Here is a 21,031-nt window from a genome sequence, read left to right as displayed (position 1 = left end):
AAAGAAATGGAATTTTTCCAGCAAGAGGTTCGAATGACATTTGTAGTCTGATTGTATTCATGTTATAAAAACAAAAAGACCCTGGCTTCAGTATGAAAATAATTTTAAAGTGGACAAAGAAGAGATGATGGGACTACATTAGAAGACCATTTGCAGCTATTGAGAAGAGATACAGTGGTAGTCTGGTAGATATGGGAGGGAAGTCATGCATTTTACATACTGAGTATAAAACATACATGACTTGATCATAGAGTGGATGTAAGACAAGGACATCTGGATGAAGAAGGAAGAAACTTTGAGGGTGACATTGGACTGCTGATTTGCACACCTGCATGCATGGTGGTGCCAGTTGCTGGGATAAAAGATAAAGGAAGTAGAGTGGCTTTGTGAGTGAACTTACAAAAGTGAACGGGGATGTTTATTAGAGATAAATGGGCCACAGAGGCTCCTGACCATGTAGCATTCAGACTGGACAGGCTCGCAGGGCCTGCCCTGGTGATGGAGCCCTCAATTGAGGCTCTAGGTTCATTCCAGCTAGAGATGAATTTGACTTGGGGCCTGTCTTGTAAGTTCTCTGAGTCTGTTTTGGACATTATCATGATAATACCTGCCCTGCACCACCTGGTTCTAAGGTAAAATGATTCCCATTTCCACTAATGGAAACAGATAAAAATAAAAACCAGCAAATGGAAAGTGCGCCGGAAACTGAATGTTTTAAACTCAAGGGGTAAATAGCCTGGTAACCGGAGAAAAGAACAACAAAAGCTATCTCAAGACAGCCTTGCTGAAGGAGGCATGCGGCTGCCCTGATACACACCAGGTATGGGTTTCTCGGCTCCTCTCCATGTCTAACTCTTGCTGCTCCTAAACGATGATGTTTGGATAATCTCTGTGTGAAGTAGGGGTCCATCAGTGGAATGAAATACAACTTCCAGTCGGTTGACAGTGGGACAGGCAGAGTGTGGTAATACAGTGAGACAAAAGCTAAGAGCAACACTTAGCTGTGGGTTTCTTGGATTCTGGTGGACAGCAGTGCACTGGATGTGCACTTACTATAGACATCACCATTCCCACTGTGCAGTCGTTTCAGGCTTCTAGGCTTTGGGTTTCTGACCGAACAAATGTAGATGTTTATAGTTCTTCCTTCATGGGTACCATGATCTTGATAATTCAATAAGGCAATCTGTGTAAAGTACTTACTATAGTTCCTACTAAAAGGTAGGAGTCGGGCTACAGAGATGGCTCAGCAGTTAAGAGTACTTGTTGCTCTTACAGAGGACCTAGGTTCAGTTCCCAGCATCCCCAGGATACGGGAGATCTGATGCCATCTGACCTCCTCAGGCAACAGGCACACATATGTACATGAAGGCAAAATATTCATATAATATAAATAAAACAAATAAATATTAAAATAAAATATAGGAGTATTGAAAATAGCTAGTGTTGATAGTAGTAATAATAATACAGGGAGGGACTTTATTTCTCAATTCTTATTTAAACAGAACTTCTTTTTCTGTTTATAATGGTGTGATTTGGAATCCAATAAGATATTCTGAGACATTAACACAAGCACACCTAGACTTTGGCTTTAGACACAGCTTTGGTACATTGTGCCAACCCCAGTAGATTACCCTATCGCATCTCCGAGGATCTGATTAAAGCTCCATTGAGAAATGGCAATATGATTGTATCTTTCTCTGATGGCCTACAAAACTACCACTATTTATTTATCCTTTGGACAACTGGGGTACTCTCTGTAAAACCAAGGATATATTATGGTTCCAATGAAGGCAATAATGGAAAACAAATATTCAGAAATGAGTGAGGTTGCCTTTAAGAAAAGTATATTTCTTAAAAGAAAAGGTAATACGAGATAGTTAAGTTTATAGCTACTGAAAACTGTAAATAGATGGAGAATCAGAGCTGTGGTTGGAAATTTTCTGATTTTCTTTTTGAGCTTTGCTGTTGATCCTCTGAATCCAATGGAAAACAATGGCCTAGTGATAAAGAAAGGGTGTTAGGATTGTATATTCACACAGGATCACAGTTTATGAAAAAGCAAACAAGAAAAGAAGAAAGTCCTACATAATAGTGACTGAAACATAGGCTTACTGTGGAGCTAAGGAGAGAGAGTTTAACCCAGAGGCGGTCCTGCTGTCTGGCAGCATGGCCAAGTCCCCATCCAAGAGTATGCCATCTTTCTACCTTGTATTCTCCTGATCTTTCCTGGCTTTTTCTTCTGTTCATATCAGGTTCCCTGTTAAGCTTCTGCAACACACTCATGCTACCAAGCCAGGTGCGTGAGCAAGGCAGACACTTGAGCACAAACACTTAGGAAGGACACAGAGAAGCACAAACTGAAGTGATACATGAGTCTAAGCAAGACTAGGCCAAAGCTCAGAGGTGGCTGGGTTAATTACCACTTCCTGTTTCCTCTTTCCTGGCAGCTGAGTCATTCTTCCTGGTCTGTTTACAAAACCATGATTGTCTACATTCAAGTCCCCTGAGGGCTCAACCAAGACAGGCAGCTGGCTGCTGCTCCCTCTTCATAGTATTTTGTCGCTGTGTGTCTTAGTGTGCAGAAGCTGTGGCTAGGAATGGAAATGCATTGAATAATTAATCTGGTGTCTGCTTTCGTTTCATTTCATTTGGATACATCTCTCCCTAAATTAGGAGTCTTTGAATTATTTGAAGAAGCATAGTTCCCTGAGTTAGTCCTTGGTTTATAAGAACCTACATTTCAGAAATTTGAAGGCCACTTCAGATTCTACCTTTTTTTTTAGCATATGAAAAATTGTGGTTGTTAGGATGAATTATGAGAGGATGGCCTGGTTTAATTTTCCAGATTACAACCAAAGCCCGGGGATTGCTAATGTTGTCAGAGGAAAGAGTGAGAGTGGAAGAGCATAGTGAAGGCTGGGTTGGTGGTGCCGCTCAGTGTCGCAGTGTCTGCCTGCTCCGGGAGGCTCTGAGTTCCACCACCAGCAACGCAAGAAAAGGAGGAATGATGAGTGCCGTGGATAGTCACATTCTAATCTTGAAAATATAATGCTGAACTATCATAGTTGCTTGCACAAGATCAAACCAATCAACATTCCAGCATGGATGGGAAGGGCCATGCTAGCTCCTACTCTTAGCTAGCTATTGACCAGTGGTGGATTCTAAGAGAGGAAGGGTTGGTTTCCTTTATGAATATGGGCCTTGGTAGGTAGACCGTGTTTCAGTGAATGGTCTCACACCTTTAAGTATATATGAGTGGCACAAATTGGATGCTGGTTTAGAAAAATAATTTAGAGGAAGGCACAAATTTGAGAGAGGAAGCTTTTTATGGAATATTTTTTTATTTGTTTGTTTGTTTCAACTAAGGTCTAGGAAATGAACGGAGGAAAAGCAAAAAGGATAGGTGGAAGTTCAACCAAGTCAGAAAATAATATAACAGAAGAAATACAGAGGAGACATGCTGGTAACTGAGTAGGGTGACCAAGATTGATGGAGAGCAATGTCCAGACCAAAAACTTGTTTAAGTAGGTTCTCCATGAAATCTGGTGCTATGTTGCATATGTAGAATTTGAAACTCAAAGCACTGCCAAGCATGATGCTTTGATTTTCAGAATGGAACTCACTCACTTATGTGTTAAGGGATGCTGGGATCTGACCAGACTGTACAGAGATCATTCAGGTTATATTTTGTATGTTTGACTTAGGCAGGAAGTTGAGAATAATGGCATGTACACCATTAGCTATGCTGTCCCTCAGCTACCACAGATGCTGATGGTAAAGATACCATTTTAGTAAGTTTTCTGAGCATGGGTTCTGACTAAATTTCTAGTCATGAAAGAAACCATCTAGGCAGAGAAATCAAATGAGAAAACCAGCATGGTCCTTCAGCTCAGAACACTGTGGTGAGTGGAGAGCTACGGCTCCACAGGACAGGGAAGAGTAGGTAAAAGGCAAGAGTAAGAAAAGAGAATCCGGGTCACAGGAGCCTAGAAAGATAATTGCATAAAAGCAGCAGCCATCAATTCTGATGCTTCTGGGAAGACAAATGGTTATTGGATTGTATTTAGGAGCATGAAAGGTATTGACCACTTAGCAGGAGCTTGTGTTGGCGGCATTAGGGAACAGGAAAGAAATCAGATGGGAGGAAGAGCAAGGAATGGGAGGCAGGGGCATGGGGAGCAGGGGAGTGGGTATGGACCGTAAGTATGGACACAGCTTTTAGCAACTGATCAATAGGAAAGGAAAGAGTGGGAGTGTTGGGACGAAGCTTTGTGTTGGTGTTGTGGTACGGGTGGTTTTAAATGATGCACCTAACTATACTCCAAAGCCAATGGACAGGCTATGCTTCAAAAGAGTTAACTATACCACAGAGTGGGTAAAATCAATCAACTGATTTCTGAGAAGAGAGGGGCACCGAGATCCAGAACAGGTAGTAAAACTATGCAGAAGTAGGGGGAAGTTTTATAAAGTTTTTAACGGCATACATTAATTACACACAAATACAGATTTCATTGTGACATTTGACACACATATCTAATATATTTTGATCTTATTCATCTGCGTTATCTTCTCTTGTCTCCATTCCACTCCTGCTACTAGCCTTCTCTTCCCACCTAGTCCCCTTCTCCCTTCATGTCTTAAAAAAACACTTTTAAGTTATAATAGGCAGGAAGGGAAACAGGATGATTGTTTTTGATGAGGACAATGTTGCTCAGTATTTTAATATTTTCTATCAGTTAATCTATTCACCCCCAAAAGTCTAAGAAGGTCCAAATAAGACAAATACAGAGACAACTACCTAGAAAATAATCATACAGTACTGAAAGTCAAAGAGAAAAATAAGTCATAAAAGTAGCAATGAAAACAAGTAAAACATAGAACCAAAAAAGAAAAAGGAAACAACTCAGTCCTAATAGAGAACTGATAAAAAATAAATTAAAAAAAAGACACGACTCATCAAAAATGCCAAGGATCAGAAAACTTGCCCAAAATACTAAGATTAATAACAGTCTACCAAGCATTTCTATATCTAGTGAAATTATCCATTCAATATGTAAAAACCATAAGCAGATTTGCCTTCTTTTTTGTTTGTTTTTTGAGACAGGGTTTCTCTCTGTAGCTTTGGAGCCTGTCCTGGACTAGCTCTGTAGACCAGGCTGTCCTCAAACTCACAGAGATCCACCTGCCTCTGCCTCCCGAGTGCTGGGATTACAGGCGTGCGCCACCACTGCCTGGTTCAGATTTGCCTTCTTAAGTGCTAGGGTTTGAGTGGTCCCTCCTTAATTAACACCGAAACTTCACCCCTAAATTCGTATGTTGATGGTACACACAGAGATGAGCACTGGGGCCAGATAAAGTCACTAGAATTGGGCTCTCAAGCCAGCATCCTTCATAAGAGATCTAGGCTGCCTCCTCCAGTGTCCACCACCCATAGATGTGTGCTTTCGAAGTCAGTCTAGAACACGTGGACATCTTTCGTTGGCCCTCAGGACTCCCGTTTCCAGGTGATCGACACTAAATGTCTACCTGGACTCTCACCAGCTTGGTTCATGTGTGGCACTTTATCACAACACCACAGGCTGGCCAATGAAATTGAACATTGTTTTCTCACAGTTCTGGAGCTGGCAATGCTAAAATCAAGTCCCCAGTGTGTGTCAATGGCCTCTGGGTAGGAGAAAGATTGCTGAGTTTTGCAGGTGGCTCTATGCTGCTAAAGTATTTCTTCAGGACCAAGGAGCAGGAGATGGAATAACGAAGCTATAGGTGAGAAGGCTGAAGATTCCTAGTGTCTTGATTTAGGCGATAGCAGTTTTACAAGAAAAAGATGATTCTTAATTTGATGTTGCCCTTCATCAAATGTTCAGAGATATGAAGTGGTCAGATTTAGCATCTCACTCAGTTTTGTGCTTGTCTTTTGGTTTCCCTTTTCAGTTCTTTGAACCAGGGTATCTCTTTGTAACAGCCCTAGCTATCCTGGAACTCATTTTGTAGACCAGGCTGGCCTCAAACTCAGAGATCCCCCTGCCTCTGCCTTATCAATGTGTGCCACCATGCCTGGCTATTTGTCTTTTTTTTTTTAAACCTACCTCTTTGTCCCCTATAAGCCAGTCTTTCCTTCCTACCTCTCTGTTTTCCAGCCCTCTATTGTGTTTTTTGTTTAAAACATATTCATGAATATCCACTTCCTTATAACAAGTATGACTAGAGCCAAATGTGAATAACCAGGACTCACTGCAAGCCGTTCTGAGGATGACTATCTGGTCTGTGTATTCTATTGGAAAATCCCTGGGAAATGCTGATAAAACCAATGAGTCTTGATGGGACCCTAAAAATATCTGGCATTTTTTAATATTAAAAGGTTAATTTTTTATTTAAAATCTATAGGTCACATATTCTTTATTTGGGTATATTAAATATACTCCATCAATATTTTCTACCATAGAATTGCTACAAAAATCCTGCTAACTGTAGTCTGATTTTATTCCTCTATAACTGATTTTGTTAAATACTTTCATAAAGGTCTAATTTATCATGTCCATCCTAAGTCAGTTTTCTTCAATATACACTAGTCATTTATTATATTAAGAAAATTTTCTAAATTATGATTCTTAGCATTTATGCTATTCGAGGCTTCTTTGATTTTCCCTTCAATGCCTTCTGTCACACACACACACACACACACACACACACACACACACACACACATACACTTTTTCTTTGTATTTACCATATTATCTATCTTCTTTTAACGCTATTTTTTTAAAATATTTGACTTTTTAAAAATTTCTCTCAATACACTAGCTTTTGTGTACAGATAGCTTCAGTTTTGTTCTGGCTTCATTTCATTCTAAGAGTGATTTTGGGAAATGATTTTTCTGAATGGCGTCACCTATCTTCCACAAGTCTTCTTTTCTTCAATGAACTCATGTATCGGCCTTCACGGGTTTTGTGCAGTTTCTATCATTTCCATTCATAATGAAGTTGTAGCCTTGATGTATGTGTGGATCTATTGCTACTCTGCTTTCCTTGTCGTATGAATGCTATTTTATTCTCTGGCCTTGTCCTCACTGTAGCTTTCCAGCTCATTCTACTCCGTTCATTTTCCTGTTGCTTGGGCTTAAGTGTGTTTTTATTCTTACCATGGAAGGCTTGTCCGGCTGGCTCCTTCTGTGGCCTTTGTCGTGTCCCCTATCTGCTCTTTTCAAGGTAAATACTGTGCTGTGGGACTGTTGCAATGTACTTCCTTCGCTTTTGTCTCCCCCTTTCATCTGAATTTCCTCTTTGATTTCTCATATTGGATCTATCTCCCTTAATTTAGATTCTTTCCCCAAGGTTTTCTTCACAGCATTGGGAACATCCCACAAACCTTCATATGTCCCAGGATGGGGGACTTTTTCTGTTCCACAAGAAGAAACTGGTGACCTGGGGCCTACAGACCCCCTTCTCCATCCCTGCTGCTCTTCTCAGATTAACCTGCTGTCTCTACAGAGATCACCCACTGTGGGAGTGGACTTTTCTGGTTCCAAAGCCTGTGAGAAGCATGGTCCATTTTCCTGTTTTCTTTCCGCACAGTTGCTACTACTGTGCTCTAGTATTTTGTCACTGTCTACTAATGGGGACATGTCATAGTTTAATATTGTTGTAGATATTTTCTAGGTGATTTTAATTTATTTTCTCTGTTTGCCTGAAGGATTTTAGCTATATTTAAAAAGTTACACCCAGAATTTGAGCAAATTTTCAAAAGTAGAGCTGGGTGTGATGCTACACACCTGTAATCATCATACTTGAGGCAGGAGAGTTGTGATGAATGTGAAGCCAGCTTGGGATATGTAGCAAATACCAAGCCAGTCAGGACTATATAGCAAGATCAAAAAGTCAAATAATAAATAAAAGATAATAATAAAATATAGTAACTGTATATTTGGGTAATGTCCATTAAAATATTATTAACATATATATTCATTCTGTGAACACAGATATTAATAGCTATATTACTATCTTTAAACAATATTTAAGCAAAACAACTAAAATAATTTTTAAAATAAAATTAAAAAGTAGTTTGTAAAGTGTTAGAATTTTGATGGTATTATATAAATAACTCCATTTGCAAATATTATGGTGGTTAAATTTCTTTAACTTTAATGGTTAAGGATCTTCTAAATATATATATACATATATATTTAGAATAATATAGATGACCCTCCATTATCTGTGGGTTCCAGAATTACAACTTCAGATAAGGAAGATTTGGAAACAAATTACATGTATACTGAACACGTACATTTTCTTTACCCTACCCCTAAAATCATAACATAGAACTTTACATTGTTGTAAATTTTCTAGGGTACACTTGAGTCATATGAAACTGAGGATTTTCTCCTAAGACCAAAGTCCAGTAGAAAGAAGAGATAAAAGATTTCTAGAACAGTAAATGATTCTGTTTAATGTAAGTGTATATCACTATATGCACTTGTCAGAACCCAGAGGATAGACATCACATAAACCTTACAGCATGCTGGGGGCTTTGAGAGGTAATGATTTGTGGATGTAGGTTCATTTATTATGACAAATGTACTACTCTTGTGTAACATGCTGACAGCACAGGAAGCCGTGTGTGCAAAGGTAAGAACTATACGTACATGGCAACTGTCAGTACTTTCTGCTCACTTTTACTGTGAACCTTCAGTTGCTGTGAGAAAAAAATAAGTCCTAATAAATTTTAAAATACAGTTAGAAACTAAGCTATAAGACTTCATATTCCTTCTAAGGAGGACATGTAACCTGAAGATGGAGGGACCTTTTTAGGTTAAAGCAGAAGAGCATGCCAAATTCTAAGTTGGGTTGCCAAACAGTTTCTCTGTGAGTTTTCAGTGACAAGCAATTTCCACAAGCTTTTCCTGGCCCAGTGTTGCCCTTTGAACAATGTGGACTACAGTGGGGTTCTGCCTCGTTACTTCATAGGTGTCTTGAAGACAGATGAAGCTCTTTTCTAAACTGTTTTTGTCTCTTTGATCAACTGTACTTTATATGCCAAGATCCATGCATCTTCCCTCTTGTGTTTTATTCCAGATACACAAGATGGACGCAGCCATACAATAGAAACAGAGGCAAATCGGACTCTGAAAATACCATGCTTTCAAAATACCTCCTCAGAAACTTCACCTGGCTTCACCTTTTCATGGTTGGTGGTAAGCATTGCCCTTTTCAGTGAATAACTGTAATGATCTTTAAATATTAATGAGGTGAAATGAATAGCAAGCAATAACAGAGAAATACTTGATGAGACACAGGCATTATGCCAGTGGCCGGGGGCGGAAGGAAAGGGCACTCAAGTGTCTTCTAACTAGATGAGCAGCGATGCGTGCAGTGGGACTCTGAAATTGGCTCCCAGAGGTTGATTTCTGTTTCAAACTACAAACCAGAACAAGCCTGCAGAGAGAACAAAGTGTGATGCTGCCCTGGGGAGGAGTCACATACAGAGGCCTCTAGACACAAATATTTGTTTTACAAAGAACATTTTAGAGATATAGACCCCCTTTCCCGGAACCTGCATTGCTACAATCTCACGTTGCTTTAATCAAGACACACAAAACCTGATGCTTACAGACTCCAAGTAGAAGAGGCTGGAGAGCTAGCTTAGCAGTTAGGAGTGCTTGCTGCTCTATCAGAGGACACTAAAAGGCACACCAAAGATTCAGTGCTCCCCTTCGGACCTCCATAGGTGCCTGCATACACACATGCAGAAACACACACACACTCACAGACACACATGTGAACTGTGTGTATGGGAAAAACAGGCTCTGTAGAAGCACATCACTGTTCAGCTGAAGCAGGGGCTGCAGGTCCACAGTAACCACGACCTTTAAAAACCACTACAAATGGCCAGAATGGGGACTTTTAAAAGTTGCATTTGTTTATTTAGTGGGGGTGTGGGTGTGATACCATGACGTGTACGGAGGTCAGAGGACAGCTTTCAGGAGTCAGTTCTCTTCCTCCACCATGTCGTCCCAGGAACAGAACTCAAGTCACTTTCCACCATCCTCAAGTTAAACTGATGGTCACTAAATGCATGCTGTTGGCATGGCTAATGGGTGCCGGCTCATGCGGTGTCAAATACTAGATAAATGGCAAGTCTCCTTTATCTAGTAGTGTCCTTCAAGGAAACTTGGAAGATGGTATAGACACTACCTATGGATCCCATCAGGACATTTAGAATAAATGAGGGCTGGAGAGAGTACAGATTAGGTTGCAGAGAGAGAGGGTGAGTTTAAACATCAATAGACCCTCAAGCCACACTGTCATTTAAAAGACCATATTGTAATATAGACAAATTGAGGGATCCCTTTGAAAGAATCCTTCCTTCAAAGGGAATATTGTGTTGGCAATGTGCTGATTAAATTCCTACTGTGCATTCTCTTTTTAAATGTCAAAATCTGTTAGCTTCGCTGATTTACAGCCCTGCCCTCACTACTGATGGCTCTAGGACTTAGTAAGTCTGGCGTGAAAACATCTAATGTCCCCATATTAGGAAACAGAGGAAGCTCCCCCCAGTCATCATTGCCGTATGTCTGCAGAGGTCACGCAGATTCTTACAAACAGGAAATAATGTGGCTTTAAGTAAAAGGCTAAAGAGTAGAAATGAGGAAGATAAGCTCAGCAGGGCAGAAACCTGCTGTGCTGAGCCCAGGAACTCTGGGAAACTGCAAAGGCCTCCTGCACCAAGTGTTTCATTAAACCCTGGGAACAGTTCTATAGACAAAAATTATCCAAGTCTCCAGAAAATAAAAGTCATGTTGTCATGTATGCAGAATTATAAAAACTAATTAACTCAGTTGCTAATCTCATAGGGGAAAGTTATTATTAGGGTCCTCAATACCATTGTAAAAAATGTATTTGCTATGTGTACCTGGTCTCATGTCAGTTGTGTTAAGTGGAGGAGATCCTTTGCTTTGGGAGAGTTATATTCAGGGCTGTACTGCACTGAAATCAATAGGCATCTGATGTGAACAGTGTCTCTAACATTCAATTGTCACGAGATAATTCAGGTACCTATGAAAACACAGAAGGTCAGCTTGTGAGCATCTATGTGAACAGTGGAGTAATAAATAAGAAACTGAGGACTATGTGTGTTTAGTTGGGATATGAGTTGGTAGATAAACAGCAAATGCTAATTTTGCTATTTAATTCCTAGGACACATACCAGCATCAGGGACATTCTTCAGGCTTATTCTGGGAGTTTCTAAATACATTCTAATATTATGTTTTCATTACAAACTATCATCCTGTGATTTCCCACAGTATAAATTTTAATTCAATCCAATAAACAGATGTGAATCTGATTTGAGTGTTAGGTTCTACAGGGACATAAAATCATATTAGACATATTTTCTATCATGTCATATACTTATAATAAAATGTAAAAAAATAGTAGTACTCAGGGAAAATAATTTATCAGATAAATCCAGAAAAGCTTTTTGAAGACTTATGTTTGAGCCACATAATTAAAGACAGTTAATAGCAAAAGATAGACATATGCTATAACGAGACCCTGGAACTCATACTTACAAATTAGTAGTATGCACTGGGGAATATCTTAAGGAATTATTTGCTCTCACAGTCAGTGAACTAAATAGAGAGCCTTCACCACTGCTTACAATCTCACAGTGGCTTGTGGTTGCCTGCATAAGACTTGTACAAGACCAAGGCAGTCAAGACCTGGCATGGAGGAAAAAGTGCTCAGAATCGTATACCCCTAGCTGAAGAACTTTGGACAGTTGATGGCTTCTATGGTAATGGAGAATGAGTCTTCTTTAAAGGTGTGGCTTCTGATAGTTCTATCTCTACCCAGTGATGGCCCCACATCCAGAAATACATGAACAGCAAAAATTTGACTCAATGGATTATTTTTAAAAACAGGGAAGGACACAAAGTTGGGAGGATATAAAAGGGGTGGGGTGGAGCGGGTCTGGGAGCAGTTAGGGGTAGGAGGCATAGTGAATATGAGCAAAGGATATTATATGAAATCTTCAAAATAACAAAAATATATTTTAAAATAAAAAAAACAGAAAGAAGCCTATCTAAATACTTATCATTATACCCATAGATTAGTACAGTTTTTACCTCTCATCAGAGAAGCTTCCTTTTGCCACAGATACACACAACTAACACCAATTATAAATGGCAATGGGCTGTTCAGCCATAGATGAGACATCTCTATCATACCAACTCCCCATAAGCTCTGGGAACAGTATAGAAGAATGATAGAAAGACTATAAAAGGCAGAATTAAGAAGACTTCTGTGAAATGGTGTCTTCTGGATATGACAGGTCAGGGCCATTGCACCATGAACTCACAGCAGCTAGAGGTGCCTGCACAAGACTTCCACAGATTAATCCAGCTAACATTCCACAGATGTGAAAGGGGTTCATGAGGCTCCACCCCTAACTGAAGAGCTATTGGCAGCTGATGACTACTGGGAGAGGGAGAAGGGTTTTCTTCAGAGATGTGACCCTGATACATTGCGCATGTTCTAGAGGACAGCCCTAAACCCATGCAGATACAGGGAGCACTAGACTTAGTGAATGGTGAAAATAACAAGAGGAAGTGGAGGAAGAGGAAGAGGAAGGCAGCACGGAGGAGGAGTTAGTGAGGGATCCATGAGGAAGAGGAAGGAAGGGCAAGGGGTAGATACGATCAAAATACACAGTATCCATGTATGAAATTCTCAAAGAATAAATAAAATGTTGAAAGATCTTCATATTTTTCTCTTTTAAATAGTGAAATGGGAAACAGGACACAACATTCAAACCATTCAATATTCATGGTAATGTCACATAACTGAACACTAGATGTTTACATTGTTTAAAATTCCCATCATATTTATATCTGTGCTATCTTATAACCAGGCAAGAAGCAATGGTTTCAAAGGTTCCTGTGAAACCGTGAGATTTAGAAACAGCCTCATAGTCTCTTGGTGGCAGCCGACCATTGTTGTCTTGGCCATTGTCAAAATACAAAGTACCTGCCAAACTACAAAGGGTAAACAACTAATGGTGGTTAGAAATAGAGTGGTCCAGTGCAGCTGAAAATGAGTGCGAGGAGTGTGGCAAGCAGCCTGCCGTGACACTGCTGGCAGGGAGGAAAGTTCTTGGAGGAGAAAATTCGAAGATGTGAAGTAGATTGGAGCTAGAGAAGCAGGGATCAATATAGTCAGCAGTGACTGGGAAAGAGCCCAGAGCACCCAACCCCTGCTGTGTATGGTGCTCAATGCAGCCAGTGCTAACCCACAGCTGACTCCAGGCAACTGAAGCCAGCCGGAGACAAGACAGAACCACTAAATCAAATCGTGCCGACGTCCCTCTGCAGCACGGGAAATCCTGAGCCCAACACAAAAACAGAAAAGGTTCCATGGGTGAATTTTAGCATTAGTTGAGCTGGAAAGGAGCATACAAGAGCAATTTTTCATGATTCAATATGACCTATCCAGTCCCCACCATACTAATTCTGTTGCCAAACCATTGTACGTAATTTAATGACACATTCATGTCCCTCCTTGAAACTTTGATTTGTAACGTTTTCTGGTGAGACAATCTCAAATAGACAACAAGTAGATAAGGTGAAGACAACCCTCTATCTCTTGTAAGGTTGTATGTAGCAAAGTCACTAACATGGCCTTTGAGAGAAAACAGTATGTTCAAGTCCATACTGGCTGTGCAACGTAAGGGCTTGATTTATAGTGAGATGAGGAAGACCCTTATCCATGAAAGCAACATTAGGGAGACAGCAAAAGCCAGTAATCAAGATAAACATTTTCATACATATTTTAAATATATAAAGGAAAACTCATGGAAAACAAAAATATCAAATATAAAGTCCCAAATAGTTGGCTATCTGTTATGAAGCCACATTCTAACTATATTGTCTGAGGAATAGTATTCTGCAAGCTACCTGTAGTTCATGAGCCTTCCAGGTCATCACAGAGCCTGGTGGTGACTTAACAGAGAGAGGAGGGATAATCAGAGTCATTCTTGGCTTTCTAACCGTCTTAGTCCACTTGGTGTCACTGTCACAAAACACCTGAGCCAGGCAAGTTTATGAAGACCAGATGCTCTCACAATTCTGAATGCTGGGATGTCTAGAATCATGGCGCACGGTTTGGGGACTTCCAAGACGGTTGCTTGAATGCTATCCTACTGATGCTGACTATCGTATCCGTACCTGACAGAGGAGTAGAGGAGAGGAAATCTACTCCCACAAAACTTTTGTTTATTTGCTTGCTTTGGGTTTGCGTTCGATTTGGTTTTTGGTTCTTGATTTGGTAGTATTAGCAGTGAGCTATGCTCCAATCACCACAAGTCCTTTCAGTGGCTCATTCATGTGGGAGGAGATTCCACAGCCCAAGCACCTCCAACTGGGCACCGCCGTTTACCATTGTGGCATTGGGAATACCTTTTGGAGGTCCAGGAACAAAACCATTTAAATCACGGCAACAATTCTCCAAATTTCCCATTTATCTGGGTATATAGTAAATGTTCATAAAATCACAGAGTGCTTGTGGGAAGACCCAGGGAGGAGTGAACTTGTATTATGGACCAGCTACTAAGTGTCTGGACTGCACAGCTAGTTAAATGTATCCTGCACATTAAAACACAAGGGTCCCCAATTAAGACTACTGGCAGCGGTGGATGCATAGTATGAACTAGCCATCTCCCATGATCGAATTGGTGACAACCCCGGTTGTTGCTGAAGAGCCTTCAGCCAGTGACTGATGGAGGCAAATTCAGAGACCCACAGCCAAACATTGGCCCAGGCTCGGCTAGCCTGGCTCATGAGAACTCAGAGTCTGAACCAACAACCAGGGAGCCTGCATGGAACCTAGGCCCTGTGCATATAGGTGACAGTTGTGCAGCTTATTCTATTTGCAGGACTCCTGGACATGGGACCAGGGCTGTCCTTCTGCTTTGGCTGGTTCTTTGGGACCTATTATCATGCTGGATTGCCTTGCCCAGTCTAAATAGAGTGGGAAGTGCTTGGTGTTATGGTAGCTTGATATTCCATGCTTTGCTGATGCCCATGGAAGGCCTTCCCCTTTCTTAGTGAATATGGAGGAGTAATGAATTGAGGGGGGAGGTGGAGGGAGGGGATGGAAGGAGAGGAGGGAGGGGAGCCTTTAGTCAGGATGTAAAATAAGTAAGTTAATTAAATAAAAAAAAAATAAGGGTCCGCTTTTCATAAGATGTAAACCCATAAAGTTTTTTTGAATATTTATTAACATTTTGAAAGGTAGATAATTTTTTTCTCTGCAGAACAGAAAGAAAATAAGTAGAAATAAAGGTACTGTGTGTGTGTGTGTGTGTGTGTGTGTGTGTGTGTGTGTGTGTGTGTGGTTTCCTGCCAGTCTTCCTACAGAGCAGGTCAACTGAGATCATTTATACCAAATAGGAGTTGAAATATACCTTATGATGCTAGTCACCACTAATGCCTTGATATAACACAAGGCCCTTTTCAACCAGATCCTGCCCTGATAAAGATTTCTCGCTTCCTAGAATTTATCCTGAATTTTTCATTCCAGATACACCTAAAAGTTTTATTTTTAGTTATCTAGTGGTTCAGATTTGCTCTAGATGTGTTTCCGGGGCATGATTTTCCTTGATTCTGAGCATCCTAGCTTTCAAATGCTCTGGTTTGAGTAAGTTCTTCTTCTGTGTGGCCATGGGCAAGTTAACCTTAATTTATTCCAGACTGTGTAAGTAGGATAAGATAGGCTTGAAGAAGCTCTGCAGTGCCTAGAACACAGTGTGCATTAAACAGGTCAGAGACGATCTGTTAGCTATTACCAAATGGTTATCTAGGTTATCTATTACCAAATGGTCAGCCTGAAAATATACATACATGTACATACATGTATCATTACATAGACTGAGCAGGTTGTACATATGTATTTAGGAATATATATATATATATATATATATATATATATATATATATATCATATAGAATATGTACATATATGTATTAACAACAATAAAATAGAGGTCATGAATTTGAAAAACAAAAACAAAGAGGACTGTATGGGAGACTTTGAAGGGAGGTAAAAGAAGGAGAAAGTGATATAGTTGTAATCTCAAAAAAAAAAAAGAACTAACAGTTTAAAATAAAAATCTTTAATGATGAGAACTTAACACTTCAGCTGCAGTCAGATCATAATTACAGAATTTCCCCCTCTCCTCGTTCTAGGTATTCGATAGTTTACCTGAACTAGCTCTGTCCACTTCTTCCCCATTTACTCTGTGGTGGCAGTCATTCACATGCAGGTTCTTGCCACTGAAGACTAGAATCCCTCACCATCTCCTCATGTAACAGGCTTCAGGACACTTTGTAGCTGAATTCCATCTTTAAACAAAGCTACCCTCTCCCTCTGGGAAATGCCAAGGGAAAGCCAACAAAACAAAACAACCGTTGTAGACATTGGTAGACATGGATGGATGCCATCTTTATCAGTGAAAGCATCACAGCAAGCCATTCCCTGACATATAATAAAAGCAAAAGCAGTTTTTACCAGTCTCTATCCTGTGTCTACCCTCTTTAACAACAGGACAGATGGGACTATGTCAAATAAAAAACCACATGGTCAACAAGCAAGAATACTTTAAAATAACTTTTACTAAATTTGTTCTTTGATGATTTTATACATATATGTAATGCGTTAGAATCACCCTCACCCAACCTACCCTTCCTATCTCCCTCCCGCCCCATCACCCTTCTCTACCCCATCACCCCTCTCCTTACGCAAGATCCTTTCCCACATTCACCTCTTTCTGTTTGAGTTTGTGACCCACTACATTTCATCAACGCCATCTGTGTGACTATGGGTTTGGAATTCTCCTTTGGAGTACAGTTGGATCATCAGTGGGTATATAATTAAAGACGGCTACTGACCTCCCATCAGAATCCATCAGCAGTCAGTAGTTGAGCAGGGAGGGATAAGGCCCCGTGCACTTCCTTAGGATTCATGATTGACTGTTGGCAGGCCAAGAACACTTTTTTTTTTTCTCTTATTTTTGAGATTATAATTATATAACTTCTCTCTTCCCTTTCCTCCCTCCAAACCTTCTCACACACTCCTCCCTGCTCATTCTCAAATGCATGACTTCCTTTTTCATTAATTGTTGTTACATGCCTATATGTATGTTTTCAGGGCTGACCACTTGGTATTAGATAACCAATTGATAAATCCTTCCCTGGAGAAGACCATTTTCTCACTCTCGGGATTCCTTGATTTCCTGTTGTTCTTTGTGTAGGTTTGAGGCACCATGTTCTTCCCCCTGTCCACTTTGTTATGGCTGTTGGTGTCATCCTTGTTCAGCTCCTGTGTAGGCAATCATTTGTCTTTATACCCAGAAATGTAGCCCTCATGCCTCATGAAGAAGGGGACTTTGAAACAGAGACCATTGTATAAAACCACAACCAATCAAAATGCAGCATTGGGGAGCTCAGTTCCAATGGCTACATCTACACTGCCACACCTAAGACTCAGGGGACATTGCAGAAGAAAGGGCTGTAAGGCTGGAAGAGCCAGATGATCAGAGTTTGCTGGGAGAATGTGTCTCCTAGTAACGTTAGAAGCCATACCCATTAATGACACTCCAAGAACATTTTCAACTACAAAATCTTTATAAAACCAGCCTATATACAAGATGCTGGAAGAAGTACCTTGTGCTGAAGGTCCTGCAGGGGGAGCCAGCTTCCTTAATGATTGCCTTCAGGTCTGATGGAGTGCCTTCCACTTCATTCTGCTGGTACTCAGGACTCTCCTGGGCCCGTCTTGGGAACACATCCTCCCTTGGCTCTTCTTCAAAAGGAATATTAAGGGTCATGTTCCCAAGACTGATTTACGAAGCTGTAAAGGTGCATACCTTGTTTCGGGGGTAAGGCTTATGATCCATCTGTAGGTGACACTGTTAACGATCTCAGCCAGACTAAGCCAAAGAATTGTGGTTTACATAAGAACTGCTATTTAGTATTATCTGGAAATCTCTATATAATTACTCTAATAAGTCTTCCTGTGCCGAATTCACTCCCCGACCTAGATTCTACTTCTACCCTGAATCTAAGTTTTTAAACTAGAGGTTCCCAGTCACAGAGAGTTGCATTCATTATTTTAAATCTGTCCCCCTATCAAATGTATTTCTCTTCACCCTCCTTCCCTTTAGCTCCGCCCATTTCCCCAGTACAAAATAATTTATCTGAAAAGTTTATGGTTAGGCTAGCCATTCTCAGCCTTAGCTCTCCCGAGGAGCTTCAAAATTGTTCCAGGTTAGGCCTGGGCTAAGACAGATTGAATGTGAATCTCTGGAGGGGAAACGTGTGCTGTGAAGTTTCCAAGCAGCTAATTGAGAAGATTGAGTAGACGAACACAGAGAAGGAATTTAACCTGCAGACTGCCTTGTGTTCCCCAAGAGTCCTATCCTCCCTAGGAAGCTGGTCAACATTGTGTTGACACTGACAGTCATTGTGCCCACAAGGCTTGCCATGGAAATCCTGGGTGGGGGGAGAATAATAGGAACTTTTCTTTAACAGCCCAAGACAGGGCATGAAAGAGAGGAGTCAAGTTCTCCCCGCAAATGCAATTAATGAAAGTCACATCAACATTAGAGCCCATTTCTGGTGAGTTCTTCTGAGGCTAATATAGCCCTGGAAGCTAACAAGGACAAGGATCATGAGAAGAACTACGAAACAGACAAACTTTGAGGAAGCCTCTTCTTCACGGCTGCCTTCCCCTTATGGGCCAGACTCTGAAAATGTGTCTTCCTTAAGTTCTTTGCTCTGTGGTCTCTACTTCATTCTATTCCTGATTCTGAAAGGGGCTAAATCAGACCTTTTCTTAGGGAATTCTAGGAAGACAAGATATGTGGAATTGTGAAGTTGATGTAAAAAAAGTAATCATCAAAACCCAAACAGTATTCCCAGCACATCCTAAGAGTGAGATCTCAGAACTTCCTAAATGAGCCTTGGGGGTCTGTTATTAGCACTCTCTCCTGCCCTCCAAGCAAGGCTGTGAGTGGCTGGGTCTGTTCAGAACATGTTTTTATTTATGTTAGGAGGAAAAGGAGTCATTTTTATTAAACTGTAAGAATAACAATACTTTCTCTAGTAATATACTCAATCTCCTCCCATTTTAATTCTTCATCATCCTTGCTTTACTAATGTTTAAATAGCACTTGTCAGGCTCAAAAGGTGGCTCAGTGGTTAAAGTCTTTGTCCATCTTCCAGAGGAACTGAGTTCAGCTCCCAATACCCACACTGAGCATCTCATAGCAGCTCTAGTTCTAGTGGATTCGATGCCTTCTTCTGGCTCCCACAAGCATCTGCACTCATGTGCACCTACACTGAGACACACATACACATAATCTACACTGAGACACACATACACATAATTTACACAAGCAAGTAGTGTTGAAGAAATAGTACATTGAGGCACATTCACACACTCTGTGTTCTGTAACAGAGTACTGTTTCTCTCTTCAGGAGAAAGATGGAGTCCAAGAAGTTCTCTTCACCCACGATGACTGCATCAGCAATTCCACATCATTTAAAGGCAGAGTGAAGCTGGGTACAGACTGTGGACTCCACCTCTCCCCAGTCCAAATCCAAGATGATGGCACGACATTCTCTTGCCACCTGAGAGTCAGTCCTCTGGAAGTCTGGAAGACCTCCACTACAGTCAAGGTTTTCGGTAAGGAGTTTGTTCAGTGATCTCTCTGCCACCTCTGTCAATGCCTCTGACCATGCTCTTCCCTTATGAGGCAATCCGCCTTTTACACTGGACAGCAGCCACACAAGGGTAACTCCTACAATTCTGTTTTCCTTGATTCCTATCATTCTCATTGGGGGTGGCACCAAAGCTGGAATGCTAAAGAATAATTATTCAGTTAATAGAATAAAACTACCAGAAAGCCACATACATGTCAGCTTCTTGGTGGCCTCTACCTTGTTTGCAGGCGTAATGTTTCCTAGGGGTACTGGAAATCTCTTTAATTATAACTGCCAAAGTCTAATTGCTTGGCTGTCTAATTATCTGAGTTATTTTCTGGTACAAAGTGCAATAAGGCCACCATGAGCAAAAGAAGCTGATAAATACAGTCAGCGAAACTGCAGGAGGTCCCATGCCATCCTGCAAGGGCTCACTAGGGTGAAAGTCCACTGGGGCCTCCCACAGTGGCGCCCACAGGGCTGGCTCGCTGACCTGAGCCTCATAACACTGACCTGTGAAATACACCACAACCTCATCCAGAATGTAAAGACTCTTCAGGGTGCAATTTGAAGAGAAAAATGTGAGTGTTCTGTTTGGCTTCCTGGTGCAAGGAAATATTGCTCAAGAGAAGCCCCTGGCTTTGGCTATTTTTTCATTCTTTTGACCTTGACCTGCAGTTTTTAAAGGCATTCTGAAGGAGGGCAGAAGGGGGAGCATCCACGTGGATGGGCAATCAATTGTTTCTGAAAATGAGGTAAAACAAAGAGAAAATAAACTTTATAAAATATAACGGCCTGGATTGCTAGATTGCTCCTCAGCTTTCTGAGTGACAGAGAGCAGGCGAAATAAAATAAAATATAAAAAATTTTTTTGTTTTTATTCAAAAACTTGCATCAAATTAGAGGTCAGAAAACATGGTTGGTGGAAGAAAACAGAAAGTTAATTATAAAGACAGAAATAGAGCCAGGCAGTGGTGGCGCATGCCTTTAATCCCAGCACTCGGGAGGCAGAGCCAGGCGGATCTTTGTGAGTTCGAGGCCAGGCTGGTCTACAAAGCAGGTTCCAGGAAAGGCGCAAAGCTACACAGAGAAACCCTGTCTCGAAAAACCAAAAACCAACCAACCAAACAAACAAACAAAAACAGAAATAGCTGAGGCAAGATTCATTTAATAAGGAGTTCCATGCATATAGCTTTCTCCTGTGCCTCACCTTCTTCCCTGTCCCCTTCCCATCGCTTTCCTCCTTACTTTCCTTCTATGCCCCCTTCTCCCCCATGTC

At 40.9% G+C, this 21,031-nt stretch overlaps 1 protein-coding gene across 1 annotated transcript in view; it reads left to right on the top strand.

Annotated features, from left to right (window-relative positions):
• Cd96 (CD96 molecule) overlaps positions 1–21,031 on the top strand; it is a 75,246-nt gene that overhangs the window by 3,021 nt on the left and 51,194 nt on the right. Inside the window, exons 3-4 of the mRNA XM_036204090.1 lie at positions 9,070–9,188; positions 19,528–19,735. Coding sequence (XP_036059983.1) covers positions 9,070–9,188; positions 19,528–19,735 — 327 coding nt within the window. The remainder of the gene's footprint in view (positions 1–9,069; positions 9,189–19,527; positions 19,736–21,031) is intronic.

The sequence above is a fragment of the Onychomys torridus genome, chromosome 12 (genome assembly GCF_903995425.1).
Source record: "Onychomys torridus chromosome 12, mOncTor1.1, whole genome shotgun sequence".
Taxonomy (NCBI): domain Eukaryota; kingdom Metazoa; phylum Chordata; class Mammalia; order Rodentia; family Cricetidae; genus Onychomys; species Onychomys torridus.
This window is presented reverse-complemented; position numbering and strand designations above follow the sequence as displayed.